This window comes from Ranitomeya variabilis, chromosome 5, assembly GCF_051348905.1.
Source record: "Ranitomeya variabilis isolate aRanVar5 chromosome 5, aRanVar5.hap1, whole genome shotgun sequence".
Lineage (NCBI taxonomy): Eukaryota > Metazoa > Chordata > Amphibia > Anura > Dendrobatidae > Ranitomeya > Ranitomeya variabilis.
The window spans coordinates 628,798,505-628,818,693 of NC_135236.1; the positions used below are offsets into that span (position 1 = coordinate 628,798,505).

Below are 20,189 nucleotides of genomic sequence, written 5' to 3' on the forward strand. Positions count from 1 at the left end.
CACAAGAGCGAGGGTCCCAAGCCTCCCCACCCATTTCCACCATTACTCCTCACTAAAGTCCCCTTGCTGATGTACTCCGCAGTGTCCCCTCTGCCGACTGACCGGACCACCACTCTGTCCTCAACATAGTGTAGTGAGGAGGAATGGGGGGCTTTAGACCCTTCCGCTAGTGGTCAGCATGTGTTCATTACTTTCTATGCCCACACCTACACTGACTATACTGCAATTGTGCTACGTACCCCCTTCAGTGGTACAGGGGCGGTCACTACAGCACAATCCCTTATTGATTGCTCCAGTGTGGAGACCGGTGGGGGACACAGAGCTCAGAGTGCAGGAGGTCCGGGAGATTATAGTTTTTTTTTCCCATCTCTGCAGCACTTTGGGGCAATTAATAGTAATGGACAAGCCGTTTAAGCTCTCTGCTTTCTGTCATTCTTTGGCTTATTATGGAGGATAACGTATCTGTGATATCTGTACTGTAAGGAGCGGCACCTAAATTGTGTGACAGACAGATTTCCATCTCCCGGCAGTACACTGTGAATGTTATTACTGAATGACAGCAAGCAGAGATTTAGGGACGGTATATTGGGGAATTGTGACACTTTTCAGGATATCCTCCTCCATCCCACGCTGCTCCTGTTTATTCTCAGTGCTGGGATGTCTTGTCCATTGTGTGACAAAGGAACAAACGAAGCAAACAATCCCTGAGCCCCCATAACACGACCACGTATGTAGCCCTACATGTACTCGTGGATGCCGATTTCCCGGCCCAGACTGATGTAATAATGTGATCGCTTGGTTTTATTAGGACTCTCGTGCTTCACGCGCTGGAATGAGCATCTGGCCTTCATCATGGAGCCGCTCCACAGGAAACCTCGGCCTCATGAATAACAAACTGCATTCTTTCGAGAAGTGGAAATATGTGACGGACAAACAGAAAGTCTACTAAAGCGATCTCATGTTTCAGTGATGAGGCATCGTGGCAGTATAACAAGACGGGACACAATTGCTTACTAAGCATTCATATAGATTGTGCAGTTTAGGATGCTGCCAGCTCTATATTCCATCACACACAGTGCGGCATCAAATATACAAACTATTCAGCGTCCCATATCTGGGAAACGTGCAGACGATTAATATCTGTCTCCAAAAAGCGGATTTCTACAGAAAGTGTGACCAGCAGCAGTCCAGCAAATGTGTAATGGAAACCAGCGAGGAGGCTCTCCGGGGATCGGGCCGATGACCTTTACACTGTGAATGCAAAAGAATCCAGCTACATGTGCTCCTTCCTAAAGAAAACATTCTTATAGGGGATGTGAGGCTGACGTGACGGCACAAAGTGCTCCGCATCCTCACAGCCTGCACACGGATCTCAGGGGTGGCCACTGATTCATATGGATGGGTGTCAGATCTACAGACATTTTACTCCTTTGGTACCTTCTTGCCCCCAAGATCTGTGATCTTCCAGTCTACGGATCGGTGAGGGTACCACCACTACACAGGCCTGACGGCTCACGTGGCAGTGTCTCACGTACAAGTGGCAGCAGTTTTTTCATGATTAACATGTCTATGGGACTGTGCACATGTCTGGACGAAACTCAGCCGAAATCTTCTGATTAGACTGACAAAAAGTCACTAATGAAACTCTGATGAAAACCATTTAAGAAGAAAAACTCATACATGCAAAACGGGTTTCGGATGTATGTGCCAACGGGGCTATAGACTATAATGGTGCCGACAGAGCGAACGTGCGCTCTGCTGTGCACCATCTTTGTCTGTATACACCTATTGGAGATGGACACCCACCGTAATACTGTGTCTGGGTGTCCACCTCCAGTAAGCGTGTATGCCCGAAAATGAGGCACGGAAGAACTCACATTTGCTCTGTCAGCACCATCATAGTCTACGGCCCCGTCGGCGCAGAAGTCTGAATCACGTTTTGTGGGGGGTTGGGACATAAGCCCAAACGCAATGTAAAAGAACCTTAGTAATGTAGCAGCAGGACAGGACACGAGGGACTTGTGGCACAAGAGAACACAGGATATGTAAGCCCCCTGTTCTTATTATCAGAGGGAGTGCTAGTTGTGGCACCCACACCGATGATGAATAGGGGACAACTTGCTAGTTTGGGAATAGCCCTTTAACCTCAGAGGTGTTTCTAATTCCAATACAGACCGATGGGGATGGTCATCACAAGCAGTAGTAAAGGTGTCTACAAAGTATCAGGTGCAGACAGCAGCGGACATGAATTACCGTACCTGCAGTCATATCTATTAATTGATCTTTCTTCTGTTGTTTCTCCAGTTTATCCTTCTCAGCCTTTTCCTTGGCAAGCTTGGCTCTCCTGAGCTTCTCTTCGGCTTCACGTCTTTTCTGATTGTCTTTGAGAGCTTGCTATATGAGGGAAACAAAGAAAAAACTATTGCTTTGTCTCTACAAAGCTTGAAGTGAATGTGTCACCTGTGCAGGATCACCTAAAGGGGTACATGAGATACATACAAAATCCCCATGCAGACCCAGAAATGGGTAAAAAAAAAAAAATCTAAAAAGTTACACATTTATTTTAGTCCTGCGCCAATGGCAGCACCTGGTAAACCCAGGTATTAGCCAGACTATAAGGCTGCACCCAATTCTATGGTCACCAGGAGTACACACCTGTGGTCAAGCCTAGACACAGGACCAACAGGGATCAGCGGAGTAGGACCAGGCCAGAATTGTGGTGATGAGCACCATGGTCACTCCTATTTTCCCATCTTTCACAATTACACCATTAAAGGGGTTTCTGTTTCTTCAATATGGAGAATAGACCATTAATATTGGATTGGTGGGGGTCTGACTTTTGGTACTTCCACCAATAAGCAGTTTGGAGGGGCCGCTTCATTGGTTACCATTGTACTGCCCCATACGGCAGAGCTCTGTACTACTAGTGGCAGCTGTGTCTTGTATTTCTGTTCAGTCTCATTCACTTGGGACAGATAAAGTTTAGGCGAACAGTAATAGCAGGGACAGTCACAACTACACGTAGAGAGCGGTGCTGCCCGGGCGGTGGAATATTGACCCATAAAATGGATGCCGCGCTCTGCTTTAATCTGCTGATCAGACCTTCACTGATCGAATATTGATGATCTATCTGTAAAGGTACCATCACATTTAGCGACGCTGCAGCGATCTAGACAACGATCCCGATCGCTGCAGCGTCACTGTAGAGCTGTCACACAGACAGCTCTCAAGCGACCAACTATGCGAAGTCCCCTGGTAACCAGGGTAAACATCGAGTTACTAAGCGCAGGGCCACGCTTAGTAACCCAATGTTTACCCTGGTTACCAGCGTAAACGTAAAAAAACCCAAACACTACATACTTACATTCCGGTGTCTGTCCCCCGGCGCTGTGCTTCTCTGCACTGTGTAAGCGCCAGCCGGAAAGCACAGCGGTGACGTCACCGCTGTAATCTGCTTTCCGGCCGGCCAGCTGGCGCTTACACAGTGCAGAGAAGCACAGCGCCGGGGGACAGACACCGGAATGTAAGTATGTAGTGTTTGGGTTTTTTTACGTTTACGCTGGTAACCAGGGTAAACATTGGGTTACTAAGCGTGGCCCTGGTCTTAGTAACCCGATGTTTACCCTGGTTACCAGTGAAGACATTGCTGAATCGGCATCACACACGCCGATTCAGCGATGTCTACGGGAGATCCAGCGACGAAATAAAGTTCTGGACTTTCTGCTCCGACCAACGATGTCACAGCAGGATCCGGATCGCTGCTGCCTGTCAAACTCAACGATATCGCTAGCCAGGACGATGCAATGTCACGGATCGCTAGCGATATCGTTCAGTGTGAAGGTACCTTTAGACAGGCCATCAATGTTCAAGAACCAGAGAATCCCTTTAAGTCTGGGTGTGATTTCACCTCTCAGTTCTGTCAAAGACTCACAGAGTAGAGCATGTAATGTTAAGTATATGGTATTTTATAATGATTGTTATTAGTATTTAAGATTAATAAAATTGATATTTTTACATACTAATTTGGACCTGAACTCCTTTTTTGTATATGGTTCATGGTTTGAGTATGGAGTGTCCTATTATGACTTGGTGGCCTAGTGTTCATTATTCATCTATGATATGATGAACGAACATAGGAGCTGGATTGTATCCATTATGGGATTTAGTTATGCTTTTATGGGTTTAGTCTAAGCAAAAAATTGACGTCAGCTGAATAATAACTGTGGGCATTTAGCTAATGTATTGAAAATGCCTAACTCCTAGCTCGCCTAGTAGCCCATGGCCATCAGATGGGCGCCATAGGAAAGCTACAGACTGAACAGTGACTGCTTTCGGCCTCTTTATCCCTTTAGATGAACGGCAGACGACATGTAAGCCTTACCACGAACATGGTCCGGAAGTTGTGCATATCTAGGAAGAACTCCTCAATGGAGACCTTCTTGGGGTCAAACACAAAGTACTGCCCTAACTCATTGAACGAGGACACCATGTTGTCGTGCATCATGCATAACTTTGTATACTGTTCTTGGGCTTCTTTGACAAATATGTAAAATAAATCAGTCAAGGAATATAGGCAAAGATGGAAGACCCCCACAGTAAATAATATGTACAATAGCATATAAACTCCCTTACATTAAAAAGGTTTTGTCGTAGGGGGTCAAGATCCTGGATGACTGAAACCAAGACTATAACCACTGGCCGTGACAGCAGAAGAGGCGTAGACTATAGATTAATAGTTTTGTTCTTCATTATACTGAATAACCGGAGCATGCCCTCCATTATATCCTCTCCAGGTATAGGTTTTTAACAATAATGCTTTTATACTGTACAGAAACAAAAATTCACTTTTTACATTTAAAGGGTTGTTATAAAAGTTTCATCTTCAGGAAAAGTATCTGTATGCTCGTTAGATAAATCTAATCCTGAACAATCCCTCTAATTCCTGATGCAATGACTAGCGGTGTATATGGCATTTCTGATATAGAACAGCCCATTGTTCCTTACACAAACTCATTTGTGGTTAAAGGTGTGAAAAGGATATAGTCATTTTCTCCACAAACTTATCCTTCTCATTGTTTGAGGCGGGAAAGTTTTCAATGTCTCGCTGAAGATCGTTAACTTGTTTTTTCATTTGATCCAAATTCTTCTGAAGAGTTTCAGCAGACACTGAAGTAGCAAAAGAGAAAACAAAGATGAGTACATCTGTCTTGAGAGCGTTTAGTGACTCCTGCATTGAGCAGGGGGTTGGACACGATGACCCTGGAGGTCCCTTCTGACTCTAAAGTTCTATGATTCTATGTGTGACATCTGTGAACATTCACACTGCTGTATGCCACATAAAAGCTTTGCAGCATGCCAGAGGATGGATGGATGAAGGGAGTAGTCATCCAGCACACTCACATTGATGGGCCTGCTTTCATAAAGGACAGGCTTTCCCTAAAAGGGACACCTTATAAACACAAGTCAGAACAGAAAGATACTACCATAGTACTTTTTGTTGTTCTTTCCCGTATGCAGAATGCCCCATTATCTGACTCATGACCGGCAAATAAGTAGGTTCTAAGAAGCAGAACAAAATTCTCCAAAATTGCTGATTATAATGAATTTTGTTTGTTATCACAGAATTCCATTTTACCAAGGCCGACATATCTATTTGTTCCCAAAATATTTATCACAGAAGACCTTGTAAAGTTCCTGCTAGGTCTTACACCCAGACCACATTGTACCAGTAATAGTGCTAAAAGCCCAGTTACAAAAGGGACACGGTCAAGGAATAATCCAGCCACATGCCACTTACATGTACAATAGGTATAAAAAGTCAAGTTTTTGTCATGTACAAAAAAACATACCAAGACTAATAATTTCAAAACTTTTCCACCTTTAATTTCATCTATAATCTGTACAATTCAATTGAAAATTAAACATCTTTTCAGATTAAAAAAGAAAAAATAAACTAATGTGATTTTTTTGTAAAATTGACTGTTATTTGAAACTGTTCATAATTCCCTCCACCCTGACTAAAGCCCCAGTTCCAACTGCTGAAAAGCAGCACCAAAACAAAATGATGCCTCCTTTATGCTTCCTTGTGGGCATGGTGTTATTTGGGTAATGTGCATACCTTTTGGAATTACAGACAAAAAGTTTAATCCTTGCCTCATCAGACCGTACCATGTTATCAAACATGCTTTTGGCAGACTTTATTTAGGTTTTAGCAAAACATAGCCAAGTTTTGATGTATTTATTGTAAGAAAAGGCTTTAGTATTGTTACCCTACCCAACAGGGACAGACAGACGATAAAGAAGGGAGATATGTGTCACATAGGTGTCCTGCAGCTCCTTTAATGTTGCTGTTGGCCGCATACCCTGGACCAATTTTCTTCTGTTCTTTTCGTAAATTTTTGAAGGATGTCAAGCTCTAGATAATGTCACTATTGTGTCAAAGCAAAGTCACTTGATTACCATCTTCACAGTTTTTCATGGTATATCTAATGTCTTGGAATTTTTTTGCACTCTTCTCCTTACTGATAACTTGATCCCTTTGCTGTGTTTTAAGTAGTTTACGGACCATGGCTTCTGTTGTGAAATGCAACTAAGAAAATGTCAGGAAAATCCTATTAGAACAGCCAAACTTTCTATGGCGTTAATCAGAATCACTGTAAATGATGGCACCTGGGTACAGACTGTTATTTAAAATGAGTTTAAATCTGATTGGCTAATTCTAAACACAACCACACCTCCCATTATAAGAGGGCGTTCACACTTATGTAACCACATTATTTTAGTTTTCTTATTTTTATTTTCCCGGCAAAACGATTTTGCAATGGATTTGTACAGATCATTGATGACATTAAAGGTGGAGAAATTTCTGAAATTATTCTTTTTGGTATGATTTTTTTATGACAAAAACTTTGCGTTTTAACATAGGTGTCTAGACTTTACATATCTACTATATGTCCTACAGTATTCATAGAGGCTGCTTGCTATGTCCTTACAGATAGAAGGCAATGTAGACTGTGTGTTGTATTTCCTCATGCAGATTTTATACTTTAGGAACTCTGTCAACAAATGTTATTTACTATTGTAGTACCTTCATTTTATACGTATATTATATAAAGCTGTAATGCAATTCAAAATTCATGTATTCAGTGTTTGCCTACACCATTTCTGTATGCCGCTATTGTAGGCAGTGATGTCGTCTTGTGATTGCAATCACAACGCAAGGGGTCAATAGCTTGAGTTCCTTTAATATTGGTTACCTCTACTGGCTTTTTCTACGTGGACCATCTCGTCAGGGAACTTTAATGCATCAGGGTGGTCTTGTTCACAGAGCTCAGCAAGGAAATGCAACAAAGTAGTCTTCTGGTCAGCGGACTTGGTATCTTTGAGCTTTAAAAGGAGGAAAAAAACAAAATGGAAAAAAAATCTTAGCAAATCTTCACTAATGACTAAGCCTTGCAGAATGAGTGCTGTAAGGCACCGGGTCGCCCTCCCATCCTTCTGGTGCATTGCCGCCGTAATAGTAGTTTACGCACAGCGCCGCATCCTTTAAGGACCCACTGAGAGGATCACCGTGAACTGAGAGGTACCATCACACAGAAGCCCTCTGAAACGAGAGCCATCATGATTATCTGGTAAGTTACTCTTAGGGTATCATGCACACGTTTAAGGGAACCTGTCACCCCCAAAATCGAGGGTGAGCTAAGCCCACCGGCATCAGGGGCTTATCTACAGTATTCTGTAATGCTGTAGATAAGCCCCCGATGTAACCGGAAAGATGAGAAAAAAGGTTAGATTATACTCACCCAGGGGCGGTCCAGCTTCAGTCCGATCCGATGGGCGTCGCGGTCCGGGGCCTCCCATCTTTTTATGATTACATCCTCTACTTGTCCTTACGCTGCGGCTCCTGCGCAGGCGTACTTTGTCTACCCTGTTGAGGGCAGAGCAAAGTACTGCAGTGAGCAGGCGCTGGGCCTCTCTGACCTTTCCCGGCACCTGCTCACTGCAGTACTTTGCTCTGCCCTCAACAGGACAAAGTACGCCTGCGCAGGAGCCACAGCGTGAAAACAAGAAGAGGATGTCATCGTAAGAAGATGGGAGGCCCCGGACCGCGACGCCCATCTAATCGGACCGCTCGCCCAGGTGAGTATAGTCTAACCTGTTTTTCTCATCTTTCAGGATACATCGGGGGCTTATCTACAGCATTACAGAATGCTGTAGATAAGCCCCTGATGCCAGTGGGCTTAGCTCACCTTCGATTTTGGGGGTGACAGGTTCCCTTTAAAGGGAATCTGCCAACAGGTTTTTGCAGTGTAATCCGAGGACAACATGAGGTAGGGGTTAAAACAGTGAACTCAATGATGTGTCACATGTCCGCTGTGTGCTGCTGTTTACTAACACTGGAAGTTTAATCACCTTGTGATTATCATTGCTGTGACAAGCTGGTCGCGGTGATAAGACTACACCCCTCCTGTGATAAGCGCCTCACTGTCTATAGGCGTATATGGAGAGCCTGGTGTGGGTGGGGTTAGCTTTCTCAGCTCTGCTGCATTGCAAAATCTAAAAGCTCTGATTGTGTGAGAATGGCTGCACCCAGTAATCTAAGTGATCTATGGATGGAATCAGGATATTTTGCCTACATCAAGCTGCCCTCAGATGAGGTAGCAAACACCTACTGTCACGTTCTTCAAGTACTTGCTGCACACATTACTACACCAAAAGCGCTGCATAAAATACAGGTGTTTTTCAGTGCGTTTTTCATTAGCTTTTTTTTTTTATTTAACCAATCATCATAGTCGGTGAACAATGCTGCAAAAATTCTGAAAGAATGGTCACACGGCAGATATGAAATAGATTCAAATCTGCAAAGAAAGAATAAGCAACACGTGCATGAGACGTCAGGAATTCGTTCACTATGCTGGCACAGTAAAATGCTGTGCTTTTCGTTGCAAAATTGCAGAAAAAAATGCAATATGTGACCGTAACCTAAAGACCGCCTGAAAAAGGCAAGGTCAGCCACCTAGATGAACGGGCCAGCCACATAGTTTAGTTAGCAGCTATCCACTTTGGCTAATATATGGCAATAAATACGGTATACCCCTTGTGTGCTGTCCATTGGCCCCAGTGAAGATTGTTATTTTAGCACGACCCTTTAAGGGTTGGGGTTCAGCACTAGAAACTAGGACATATACACAGGAGACATTCTGGAGATGCAATACTTTTCCCATGGCTTCTGCAAGGCAGTTGTGAGGACACCTCCTAATCTTTTATAAAAATTTTAGACTTGTCATATTACATGCATTATAGTTCAGAACTATGGGTGTTCCTTACCTTGCAGAGGAAGCTAATGTCAAAACCAAAAGCGCCAGCATTCCTGGATCCAGCGTTCATAAAGTTGCCTACAAGCAGTGTGATTTCTAATAGGGTGGCAAAGCTTTTGCTCTTTTTCACCTCTTCACATGCGGCGGTCACCGACACAATGTCTGGCTTGATGTTGTCAATATGCTCGTTGAAGAGGAGCTTAAACTGGATGGCATTGAGGCGAGGTCTTAAGCGGGGGATGCTGCACATCTGAAAAGAAAAGACAAAGGAAGCATACATACGGTACAGTAATAAGAGACAAGTTTTATTTTGTGTTCAGGCTATGAAAATGTATCCGGACTAGCCCAGTGGGGCGTCGATTTCCCCGGACTAGCAAAGTGGGGCGTCGATTTCCCCGGACTAGCCCAGTGGGATGTCGACTTCCCCGGACAAGCCCAGTGGGGCGTCGACTTCCCTGGACTAGTCCAGAGGGGCGTCGACTTCCCCAGACTAGCCCAGAGGGGCGTTGACTTCCCCAGACTAGCCCAGAGGGGCGTCAATTTCCCCGGACTAGTCCAGAGGGGCGTAGACTTACCCGGACTAGCCCAGAACGGCGTCGACTTCCCTGGACTCGATTTTCCCGGACTAGTCCGGCCTCTCATCTTTTAAGCACACCCCTATGTGTGCGATTTACATAAAGAAAGAGCGCAACCACAGGGGGTTCTTATGGGGGGGCACCTTTCCCGCTTTCATTACTAGCCTCCACACTGCTTTAATAAGAGTTTGGTGTAATTATGCAATGATAAGAATATTCTTACATCTTCCGATGTGGAGGTCCAATCACAGTAAGGCAGATTTTTAGACTAAATGCACTAAAATTCTGACATGATTTTCATTAAGAACGTGTGTGTGTATATATATATATATATATATATAACCTCACAGTAATTAATAAGTGGTTTAGATTTCTGGGTGTTGCCTAATAGCTAGGCCTAACATGCGACACCATCTTCCAAAAATGAGCCAGAATTATTGCGCACATTTCCGTCAGAGTGATTCAACTAACAGGCGATAGAAACTTAGACTAGACGGTCTTAAAACTAGTCCATTGCAAGGAAGAAAAAGTATGACACCAATCTATTCAACAGTATTCTCTTATTAAAAAAGTGCAAGGGAGAGGGTAGGTGTGGACCAGAGATTAAAGCGGGCAATGGCTGTTTCGCCGGCCAGAAGAAATGAGTCTGAATGTGAAACAGCCGTTGCCAGGTTTTATCCTCTTGATATACACCTACCCTCTCCCCTGGATACGCACTTTTTCAATCAAGGAGTACTTTTGAACAGATTGGCCATAATTTTCCTATGGACTTTTGTTTTCCTTATATTTCCTTATGGAGCACCTCTGTACTGTTATCTCCTGAACCTTGGATTGATTTGGATTGCCAAATCCCTTAGTGAGCAGGGCCGAACACTTTTTTCTTTGTTTTGCAGTCTTTAAACTAGATAGATTTCTCAAACATGAAGAACGTCCGGTCTGCAAGCACTGTCTAAGAAAGAATTAGTATTAATACATTTGTACCAGGTATTTATTTCCCTGAAGTAACTGCTAAAGAAGCAACTTACTCTGTGACAAGGCAAATCAGATTCACGAGTAAATAAGATTATAGATCTGCCAAATCGAGATGCTTACCACAACCCCAAACTGCTCCGGCTCTGCCAAGTCATTGTATTCATCCTTATACTCTGCCAACCTCTGAAGTTGATCGCTTTCTGGCAATTGCTTAATCAGGTTCTGCAAAATATGTATAAAAAAAATAAAGTAAAATGTGTTTGACTAATCGCACCTCGAGTACCCTGAGCAATAAAACAGAACGAAGAGTCAAACAATTAAATGGACTCAGAAGTTTCTGGGTGTCAAAGAAAATATTAAATATTAATCCTTGAGGTCCCCCCCTCACTTTTTTCTTTCACCTATCATGTGTCTTGAGGAGAAAATGGTGGGTGCCTTTATGTAAAATGGCAGAGACACAGCTATGTGAAGCAGATCAATTGAAATGCGAGGATCCTATATGTCCAGGTGACTGAGGGGGACGTCTATTGTCCCCACAGAGAGGCCGGAAAAAGTATTATTAGGGCCTGAAGTGGATCAAACAAAATATGACACCCGTTACATATAGCCACTGTGAAAGGACAAAGAGCAGACATTATGGCGGAAATATGGAATATTGGACTTCCTATACATCCAATATTAATGAGACGTACATTGTTGCCTCTGGGATAACTAGGCCAAAAATACACATTTTCTCATAATTATAACCCCCAGCAAAAAGCCCCAAATCCATAGGGGCCATATAATCACTGGTAGCTAGGCCATGTCTGGTTTCAAAGCATAGTTAAAACCCCGATAGAAAAGATTACATCTGTCTTGACCCTCTGTGATCGCTCTTTGAGGAGTTATTATATAAATTGGGATTTCCTAAAATTATGAAGGGCCGAGTCCAGTCCACAACCGGGACCTTGTGAGATCATCACAGAGGGGTGTGTGGGTGGGACTCCGGGTCTGATAAAAGATCAATCCCAATTATCATCAGTGTTCGTACAGAGCGTGACATTTCATGTATGTAAGGACCCTGTTTATCAACAGACCAATCGAAGCGCTCTCCTTCGGCTAAACTGCATCGTCTCTGCGATTGGTGTAGTAAGTCTCCTGTTAATCCCTTTTATTTTATGTAAGTGTTTATTCTGTATTGTTTTGTCCCCCTTGTAAAATCTTTTGTATTTTTTCATAAGCACTGCCTCCCTTTGGATTAAATATAAAATGTAATCGTTCTGTTCCTTTTGTTCTGTAAACTACGACTCGAAGTGATAGCTACCCCTTAACAGTGTCTAATCTACCGAAACAGATTAGTGGTGGTAGCGAGTAGTCTGGGGGCATCTGAGTGTTAGCTGTGACTGTACCGGGGTGTGTACACATATACCATGTGTTGGAAGCATGTATATACCGTACGTTCACGGTTAATATTCTGATAGCCGGCCTAGCGGTGCCAACAGGCTGCGGCCTTCTCCGTTGATCATCGGCCAATCGTGTAATTGTCCAGACGATTGGGGCCAGCAGAGAGCTGTTCGCTCCAAAGATGACAGCGGGTGGTACTCGTGACCTTTCCGGCCTGTGATATAAGGGTCTTGTGGGATTAAGAAAGTCCTGACAAATATTGTATTCCGGACACTGGGCAATAAAGACTATCAAGACTATGTACCGTATATACTCGAGTATAAGCCGAGATTTTCAGCCCATTTTTTTGGGCTGAAAGTCCCCCTCTCGGCTTATACTCGAGTCATACCCAGGGGTCAGCAGGGGAGGGGGAGCGGGGGCTGTCTAATTATACTCACCTACTCCTGGAGCGGTCCCTGCAGGTCCCCTAGTTCCCCGGCACCCCAGCTTCTTCCTGTACTGAGCGGTCACATGGTACAGTTCATTACAATAATGAATATGCTGCTCCACCTCCCATAGAGGTGGAGCCGCATATTCATTACTGTAATGAGCGGTAACTGTGACCGCTCACTACAGGAAGAAGCTGCGGCACCAGGGAAGCAGGGACTGCACCGTGCCAGGAGCAGGTGAGTATAATGGGGAGGGGGAGCGCTGCGCGATATTCACCTGCTCCCCGTTCCGGCGCCGCTCCATCTTCAGCGTCTTCTGCAGTGATGCTCAGGTCAGAGGGCGCGGTGACGTGGTTAGTGTGCGCCCTCTGCCTGAACGTCAGTGCAGAAGACGCTGAAGATGGAGCGGCGCCATAACGAAGTCAGGTGAATATTGAAATTGCCGGGGGTCTGAGTGACAGGTGAGTATGTGATGATTTTTTTTTTTTTTATCGCAGCAACAGCAAATGGGGCAAGTGTCTGTATGGAGCATCTTATGGGGCCATAACGTTTGTGCAGCACTATATGGGGCAAATATCTTTATGGAGCATCTTATGGGGCCATAATTAACGTTTGTGGAGCATTATATGGGGCAAGTGTCTGTATGGAGCATCTTATGGGGCCATAATCAAGGTTTGTGCAGCACTATATGGGGAAAATATCTTTATGGAGCATCTTTATTGGGCCATAATCAACATTTGTCCAGCATTATATTAGGCAAATGTGTCTATGGAGCATCTTATGGGGCCATTATTAACCTTTATGCAGAATTATATGGGGCATTATTTTAATATGGAGCATCTTATGGGGCCATCATAAACTTTATGGAGCATTATATGGGGCTCCTGATTCAATATGGATATTCAAAAACACTTAACCTACTGATGTCTCAATTAATTTTACTTTTATTGGTATCTATTTTTACTTTTGACATTTACCGGTAGCTGCTGCATTTCCCACCCTAGGCTTATGCTCGAGTCATAATGTTTTCCCAGTTTTTTTGTCGCAAAATTAGGGGGGTCGGCTTATACTCGAGTATATATGGTAGGTAATGTTTGGGAATTAAAAAGATTACAACTGCGGAGCTGACATTTTGGAATGTTGAAAATCAGAAAAATACTTGGAGATGCTCATATTCATTTCAGCTCAGGTATCCAACAATATCAATACTATAATACCAAACAGGAGGACACAGGAGCATTGATATTTGGTTAAAAAATCGTAAATATACAAAATTTTATTGAAAAAAGCACAGACAAATAGCACACATAAAATTACATGAAATATGGACACCATAAACTGACATCCAGTACTGTACCCATAATAATAATAATCAGTAATTTGACCATAAGCATACAGTAGTATGGGAAAGAGGATCTGCCACATCCAAAACCCACAGAACGTAATAGTATTGCTTTAAGCCCCCTATCCACAAACAGTGCCAGACAGGCTAATGTATCGGCATATAGCAATTAGTGGATCTGGAGTTCAGATCAGCCTACGGGTAAACCCATAAGAAGTCTCCATACATGCCGACTAGCATAACAGTTAACACGGGAATGCCACGTATTAATCCTCTTACCCAGTACTGGAGATAGAATGAATTGGGTGCCACCCCGACGCGCGTTTCGCTCTAATACCGCTCGCATTCTCAAGGGGAGGTGTTTAATTCATGCACACATAGGTCCTTATATCCCGGAAATCCAGGGTCACATGTACGTCACATGACAAAGTTGATGACTGCCTGTGTGTGAGCGGCCCATGCGTCCGCGGCCAAATCCCCACAAACACCCCCATCCGGCCAGGATCCGGAGCCGCACGAGTAGGAGCACAGCGTCACCATGACTCCCAGTCACCGGCCCCAGAACCAAGCGGCCGAACCGAGGAGGAGCGGAGGAGAAGGCAAGCGAGCGCATGCGCACCACAGCCAGCACCAAATGCAGTAACCCCTTGCAGACCTAATCAGATAAACATAATGGCAACAAGTAAAGGTCTCAGAATCACACGTTTAAATACATGAATCAGATACATTTCAAAATCATGTAGGGGCCATTCGCTGCATCAGGTGATTGCAAGTGCTGGTATTTACATCAAGTATCCAATGCAATATTCCACTTCAGTGGATTCAAGGATAAGGGATCCCATTACGTACAAAAAGCTAAAAGACAAATAAAATACATTTAGAAAATTACTTAAAAAATGATGAATAAACACCATATTCACGCGACCTCGGGGCACAGCTAAGCCACTATTAGGGCTGTCCCGGTAGGACAGTTCCTCCGGATGAGGCGGATCTGCTCGACGGGTCAGACTTTTGATCGTCAGGAAGGAGATGTAAGGGAACGCTTTGCACAGAGAGGATACAGCAAGCGGTGTGTTAGGTACGGGTATAGTAGGGCCAAAAACACCCCTCGAAACCAACTTTTGTATGACAAGAAAAAGGAAGAGAAGATGGATGAATCAATTCGATTCATATCTGAGTATAACCATGAATGGGATAACATCAGAACCATTTTGAATAAACATTGGCGTATACTGAACACGGAACCCTCCCTGAGTCCATTTTTGTCCGACTGTCCCCTGATGACCCCATGTAGGGCAAAAAATTTAAAAGATCTCCTGGTGAGGAGTCACTATACGGCACCATCTACCAGCCCCTTTGGGTCAAGGGGACCCATTAAGGGATGTTACAACTGCGGCCACTGTCTTGCCTGCGCCAATGTCCTGCGCAGTACCACTTTTTCCTCTGCAGATGGTACAAGGGAGTTCCAAATAAAGGACTATATTTCCTGCAGCAGTAGGAATGTTATATATTATGCTACCTGCAGTTGTCCATTAATATATGTAGGTTTAACATCCAGGGAACTAAGAGTGAGAGAACATGTGCGGGACATTGACACGGCCAGGACAGTGGAGGACATGGCGGAATTAAAAACTATTCCGAGGCACTTTCGGAAGTGTCATGACTGTGACCCGAGGGGATTTAAGGTGAGGGGGATAGATTTAATCCATACGAGGATTAGAGGTGGAAATATTAAGCAGCTCCTCGCTCAACGCGAATTAAAATGGATTGTCACCCTGGGCACGGTCAGACCTAATGGCCTCAATGAATCATTGAACTTTGCCCCATTCCTGTAAAATATTACATTGTACACTATTGTCTTTTCTTGTTTTCTCCTCCACATGGTGTTTATTCATCATTTTTAAAGTAATTTTCTAAATGTATTTTATTTGTCTTTTAGCGTTTTGTACGTAATGGGATCCCTTATCCTTGAATCCACTGAAGTGGAATACTGCATTGGATACTTGATGAAAATACCAGCACTTGCAATCACCTGATGCAGCGAATGGCCCCTACATGATTTTGAAATGTATCTGATTCATGTATTTAAACGTGTGATTCTGAGACCTTTACTTGTTGCCATTATGTTTATCTGATTAGGTCTGCAAGGGGTTACTGCATTTGGTGCTGGCTGTGGTGCGCATGCGCTCGCTTGCCTTCTCCTCCGCTCCTCCTCGGTTCGGCCGCTTGGTTCTGGGGCCGGTGACTGGGAGTCATGGTGACGCTGTGCTCCTACTCGTGCGGCTCCGGATCCTGGCCGGATGGGGGTGTTTGCGGGGATTTGGCCGCGGACGCATACGCCGCTCACACACAGGCAGTCATCAACTTTGTCATGTGACGTACATGTGACCCTGGATTTCCGGGATATAAGGACCTATGTGTGCATGAATTAAACACCTCCCCTTGAGAATGCGAGCGGTATTAGAGCGAAACGCACGTCGGGGTGGCACCCAATTCATTCTAACTCCAGTACTGGGTAAGAGGATTAGTACGTGGCATTCCCGTGTTAACTGTTATGCTAGTCGGCATGTATGGAGACTTCTTATGGGTTTACCCGTAGGCTGATCTGAACTCCAGATCCACTAATTGCTATATGCCGATACATTAGCCTGTCTGGCACTGTTTGTGGATAGGGGGCTTAAAGCAATACTATTACGTTCTGTGGGTTTTGGATGTGGCAGATCCTCTTTCCCATACTACTGTATGCTTATGGTCGAATTACTGATTATTATTATTATGGGTACAGTACTGGATGTCAGTTTATGGTGTCCATATTTCATGTAATTTTATGTGTGTGCTATTTGTCTGTGCTTTTTTCAATAAAATTTTGTATATTTACAATTTTTTAACCAAATATCAATGCTCCTGTGTCCTCCTGTTTGGTATACGAGTTGTTGGGAGTAATACACATAGGGGCCGGGATATGGTTCCTGGATACCCTATAATATGAGTCTGGGTTTCTATGTATTTATCAATACTATAATATAGCACTCGGGAGGAAATGACAAAAATGTTGCCCCTTGAACACGTGAGCCTGGGGCTACAAGTTGTCACACTGATATGTCCATAAAGGCAACAAACTTCTGCACAGCATTATGGCTTACACCCAAACTTCCAAAATATTTACTCTAAATGAAAACTGCATAGTAAGACAAGGTGACCTTTGCATACGCAGCATTACACTACTGTCTTAGCACATGGCAATATGGGAAACATAGGTCCGGATTCATTAAAGCTGGAAATTTTCTTGTTGGTCTTGATGAGTAGGCATTTATGGTAGGTGTCAAACGCTACTGATTTGTTAAAAGGTGCACACCACTTAATGAATCAGGAGTGTCTGACGATTGGCGTAAACACCAGAAATCTTACTCCAGTTTCAGACTGGAGTAAGTTTTCTGGTGTAAGGAACGTCACATCTCATCAAGAGTAAGACAGGCTGTGGTGGCAAACCTCTGCTCATTATTGGTGGAGTTGAAAGGAACTGGTGTGAAAATGCCTGAAATTTTGCAACATTTCAACACAATTTACGCCAGAATTTTGGGACATTAGTTTCACAAGTTTTTTGGCATAAAATACCGTAGTTTTAATTGTCACAAAATTTGTGTGTTCCTCATATTTGCACAAAAATGTTACAGCATTGGAATTTTTTATGTCCATCTTGGGCAGGTCTGTGAACCCAGCAACATCATCATAATTTACGCCACATAAGTCACAAAGTATGACAAGTGTTCTCCGATGAGAGCACATTCCTTGCGGTGGGGCACAGAAGCAGAGAAATTAGAATTCAGCTTGGAATTCATTTGCTGCACCGTGCTTCAGCCATAGGAAACACCAGTGTTGATGAATCGGACTCTCCCTACACCTCTGGCATGGTGGAAGTGATAGATGCTGGCGCCATAGCCGAGAGTCACTCGCTAGCTTCTGCTGTACGCTGGCCCAGGACTATCATTGCAAACTTTTTGGACTTTGATGAAAGAATAACAAAAGAAAGTAAAACACTCACTGAGATCATAGACTCTGTCAGCACTTCTTCATTCACTTCAAGGATGACATTTTTGATCTCCTCATAGGGCATACGATAGGAGCCCAAGTAGATTACTGTGTACCAGAAAAAGATCTATTAGACGTGCACAAAGAAAACAACAATGCAAACACAATGCCTGCCACTGGCCATCATAATCACTTGTTTAGATTAATGAGTTTACTAGCCACTATATACAGTTGTGTTTAAAACTTTACATACCCCAGCAGAATTTTTGCTTTCTTGGCCTTTTGTCAGAGAATATGAATGGTAACACCACAACTTTTTCTCCACTCATGGTTAGTGGTTGGGTGAAGCCATTTATTGTCAAACTACTGTGTTTTCTCTTTTTAAATCATAATGACAACCCAAAACATCCAAATGACCCTGATCAAAAGTTTACATACTCCATTTCTTAATACCGTGTATTGCCCCCTCTAACGTCAATGACAGCTAGAAGTCTTTTGTGGTAGTTGCAGATGAGGTTCTTTATTTTCTCAGATTGTAAAGCTGCCCACTCTTCTTGGCAAAAAGCCTCCAGTTCCTGTCAATTCCTGGGCTGTCTAGCATGAACTGCGCGCTTGAGATCTCCCCAGAGTGGCTCAATGATACTGAGGTCAGGAGACTGAGATGGCCACTCCAGAACCTTCACTTTGTTCTGCTGTAGCCAATGACAGTTCGACTTGGCCTTGTGTTTTGGATCATTGACACGTTGGAAGTCCAAGTACGTCCCATGCGCAGCTTCCGGGCTGATTGCAAATTTGCCTCCAGTATTTGCTGATAACATGATGCATTCATCTTTCATTCAACTTTGACCAAGTTTTCTGTGCCTTTGTCGCTCACACATCCCCAAAACATCAGCGATCCTTCTCCGTGCTTTACAGTAGGAATGGTGTTCCTTTCATCATAGGCCTTGTTGACCTCTCTCCAAATGTAACGTTTATGGTTGTGGCCAAAAAGTTTAATTTTGGTCTCATCACTCCAAATTACCTTGTTCCAGAAGTTTTGAGGCTTGTCTCTGTGCTGTGTTGCATATTGTATGCGAGATACTTTGTGGAATTTGCGCAGTAATGGCTTTCTTCTGGCGACTCGACCATGCAGCCCATTGTTCTTCAAGTTCCTCCTTATTGTGCATCTTGAAACAGCCACACCACTAGTTTTCAGAGAGTCCAGTATTTCAGCTGATGTTATTTGTGGGTTTTTCTTTGCATCCCGAACAATTTTCCTGGCAGCTGTGGATGAAATTTTTGTTGGTCTTTTTGACCATGGTTTTGTTTTTACAGAGCCCCTGATTTTCCATTTGTTAATCACAGTTTGAATGCTGCTGACTGGCATTATCAATTCCTTGGATATCTTTTTGTATCCCTTTCCTGTTTTATACAGTTCAACTATCTTTTCCCATAGATCCGTTGACAATTCTTTTGCTTTCCCCATGTTTCACAATCCAGAAATGTCAGTGGCTGGATGAAAGAGGCAAGAGTCTGTCTGGATCCCAGAAATTCACTCAGCTTTTATGCACACATACTGATTACAAGCAAACAGGTCACAGGTGAGGATGTTACCTTTAGTAGCCATTCAAACCCATTTGTGTCAACTTCTGTCATGTTATCAGGCCAAAATCACCAGGGTATGTGAACTTTTGATCAGGATCATTTGGAAGTTTTGGGTTGTCATAGTAATAGTTAGCAAGGCCGCAAAAAGACATTTGTCCATCCAGTTCAGCCTATATTCCGTCAGAATAAATCCCCAGATCTATGTCCTTCTAAAGATCCTAATCACTGTAAGGAAGACATCCAGGCCTCTCTTGAACCCCTTGACTGAGTTCGCCATCACCACCTCCACAGGCAAGGAATTCCAGATTCTCACTGCCCTAACAGTAAAGAATCCTCTTCTGTTGGTGGAAAAACCTTCTCTCCTACAGACGCAGAGAATGCCCCCTTGTGACCGTCACATTCCTTCGAAAACCGATCCTCAGAGAGATATTTGTATTGTCCCCTTATGTACTTATACATGGTTATTAGAACGCCCCTCAGTCATCTTTTTTCTAGACTAAATAATCCTAATTTTGCTAATCTCTCTGGATATTGTAGTTCCCCCATCCCCTTTATTAAT

General features: G+C 43.6%; 1 protein-coding gene across 1 annotated transcript in view; it reads right to left on the bottom strand.

Moving 5' to 3' along the window:
* The window catches only part of LOC143776634 (protein diaphanous homolog 1-like), a 39,658-nt gene that overhangs the window by 15,880 nt on the left and 3,589 nt on the right, over window positions 1-20,189 (bottom strand). Inside the window, exons 2-8 of the mRNA XM_077266194.1 lie at window positions 18,060-18,154; window positions 10,985-11,086; window positions 9,328-9,567; window positions 7,257-7,386; window positions 5,038-5,166; window positions 4,382-4,542; window positions 2,259-2,394 (exon numbers count right to left, since the gene is read on the bottom strand). Coding sequence (XP_077122309.1) covers window positions 2,259-2,394; window positions 4,382-4,542; window positions 5,038-5,166; window positions 7,257-7,386; window positions 9,328-9,567; window positions 10,985-11,086; window positions 18,060-18,131 — 970 coding nt within the window. The 5' untranslated portion in view covers window positions 18,132-18,154. The remainder of the gene's footprint in view (window positions 1-2,258; window positions 2,395-4,381; window positions 4,543-5,037; window positions 5,167-7,256; window positions 7,387-9,327; window positions 9,568-10,984; window positions 11,087-18,059; window positions 18,155-20,189) is intronic.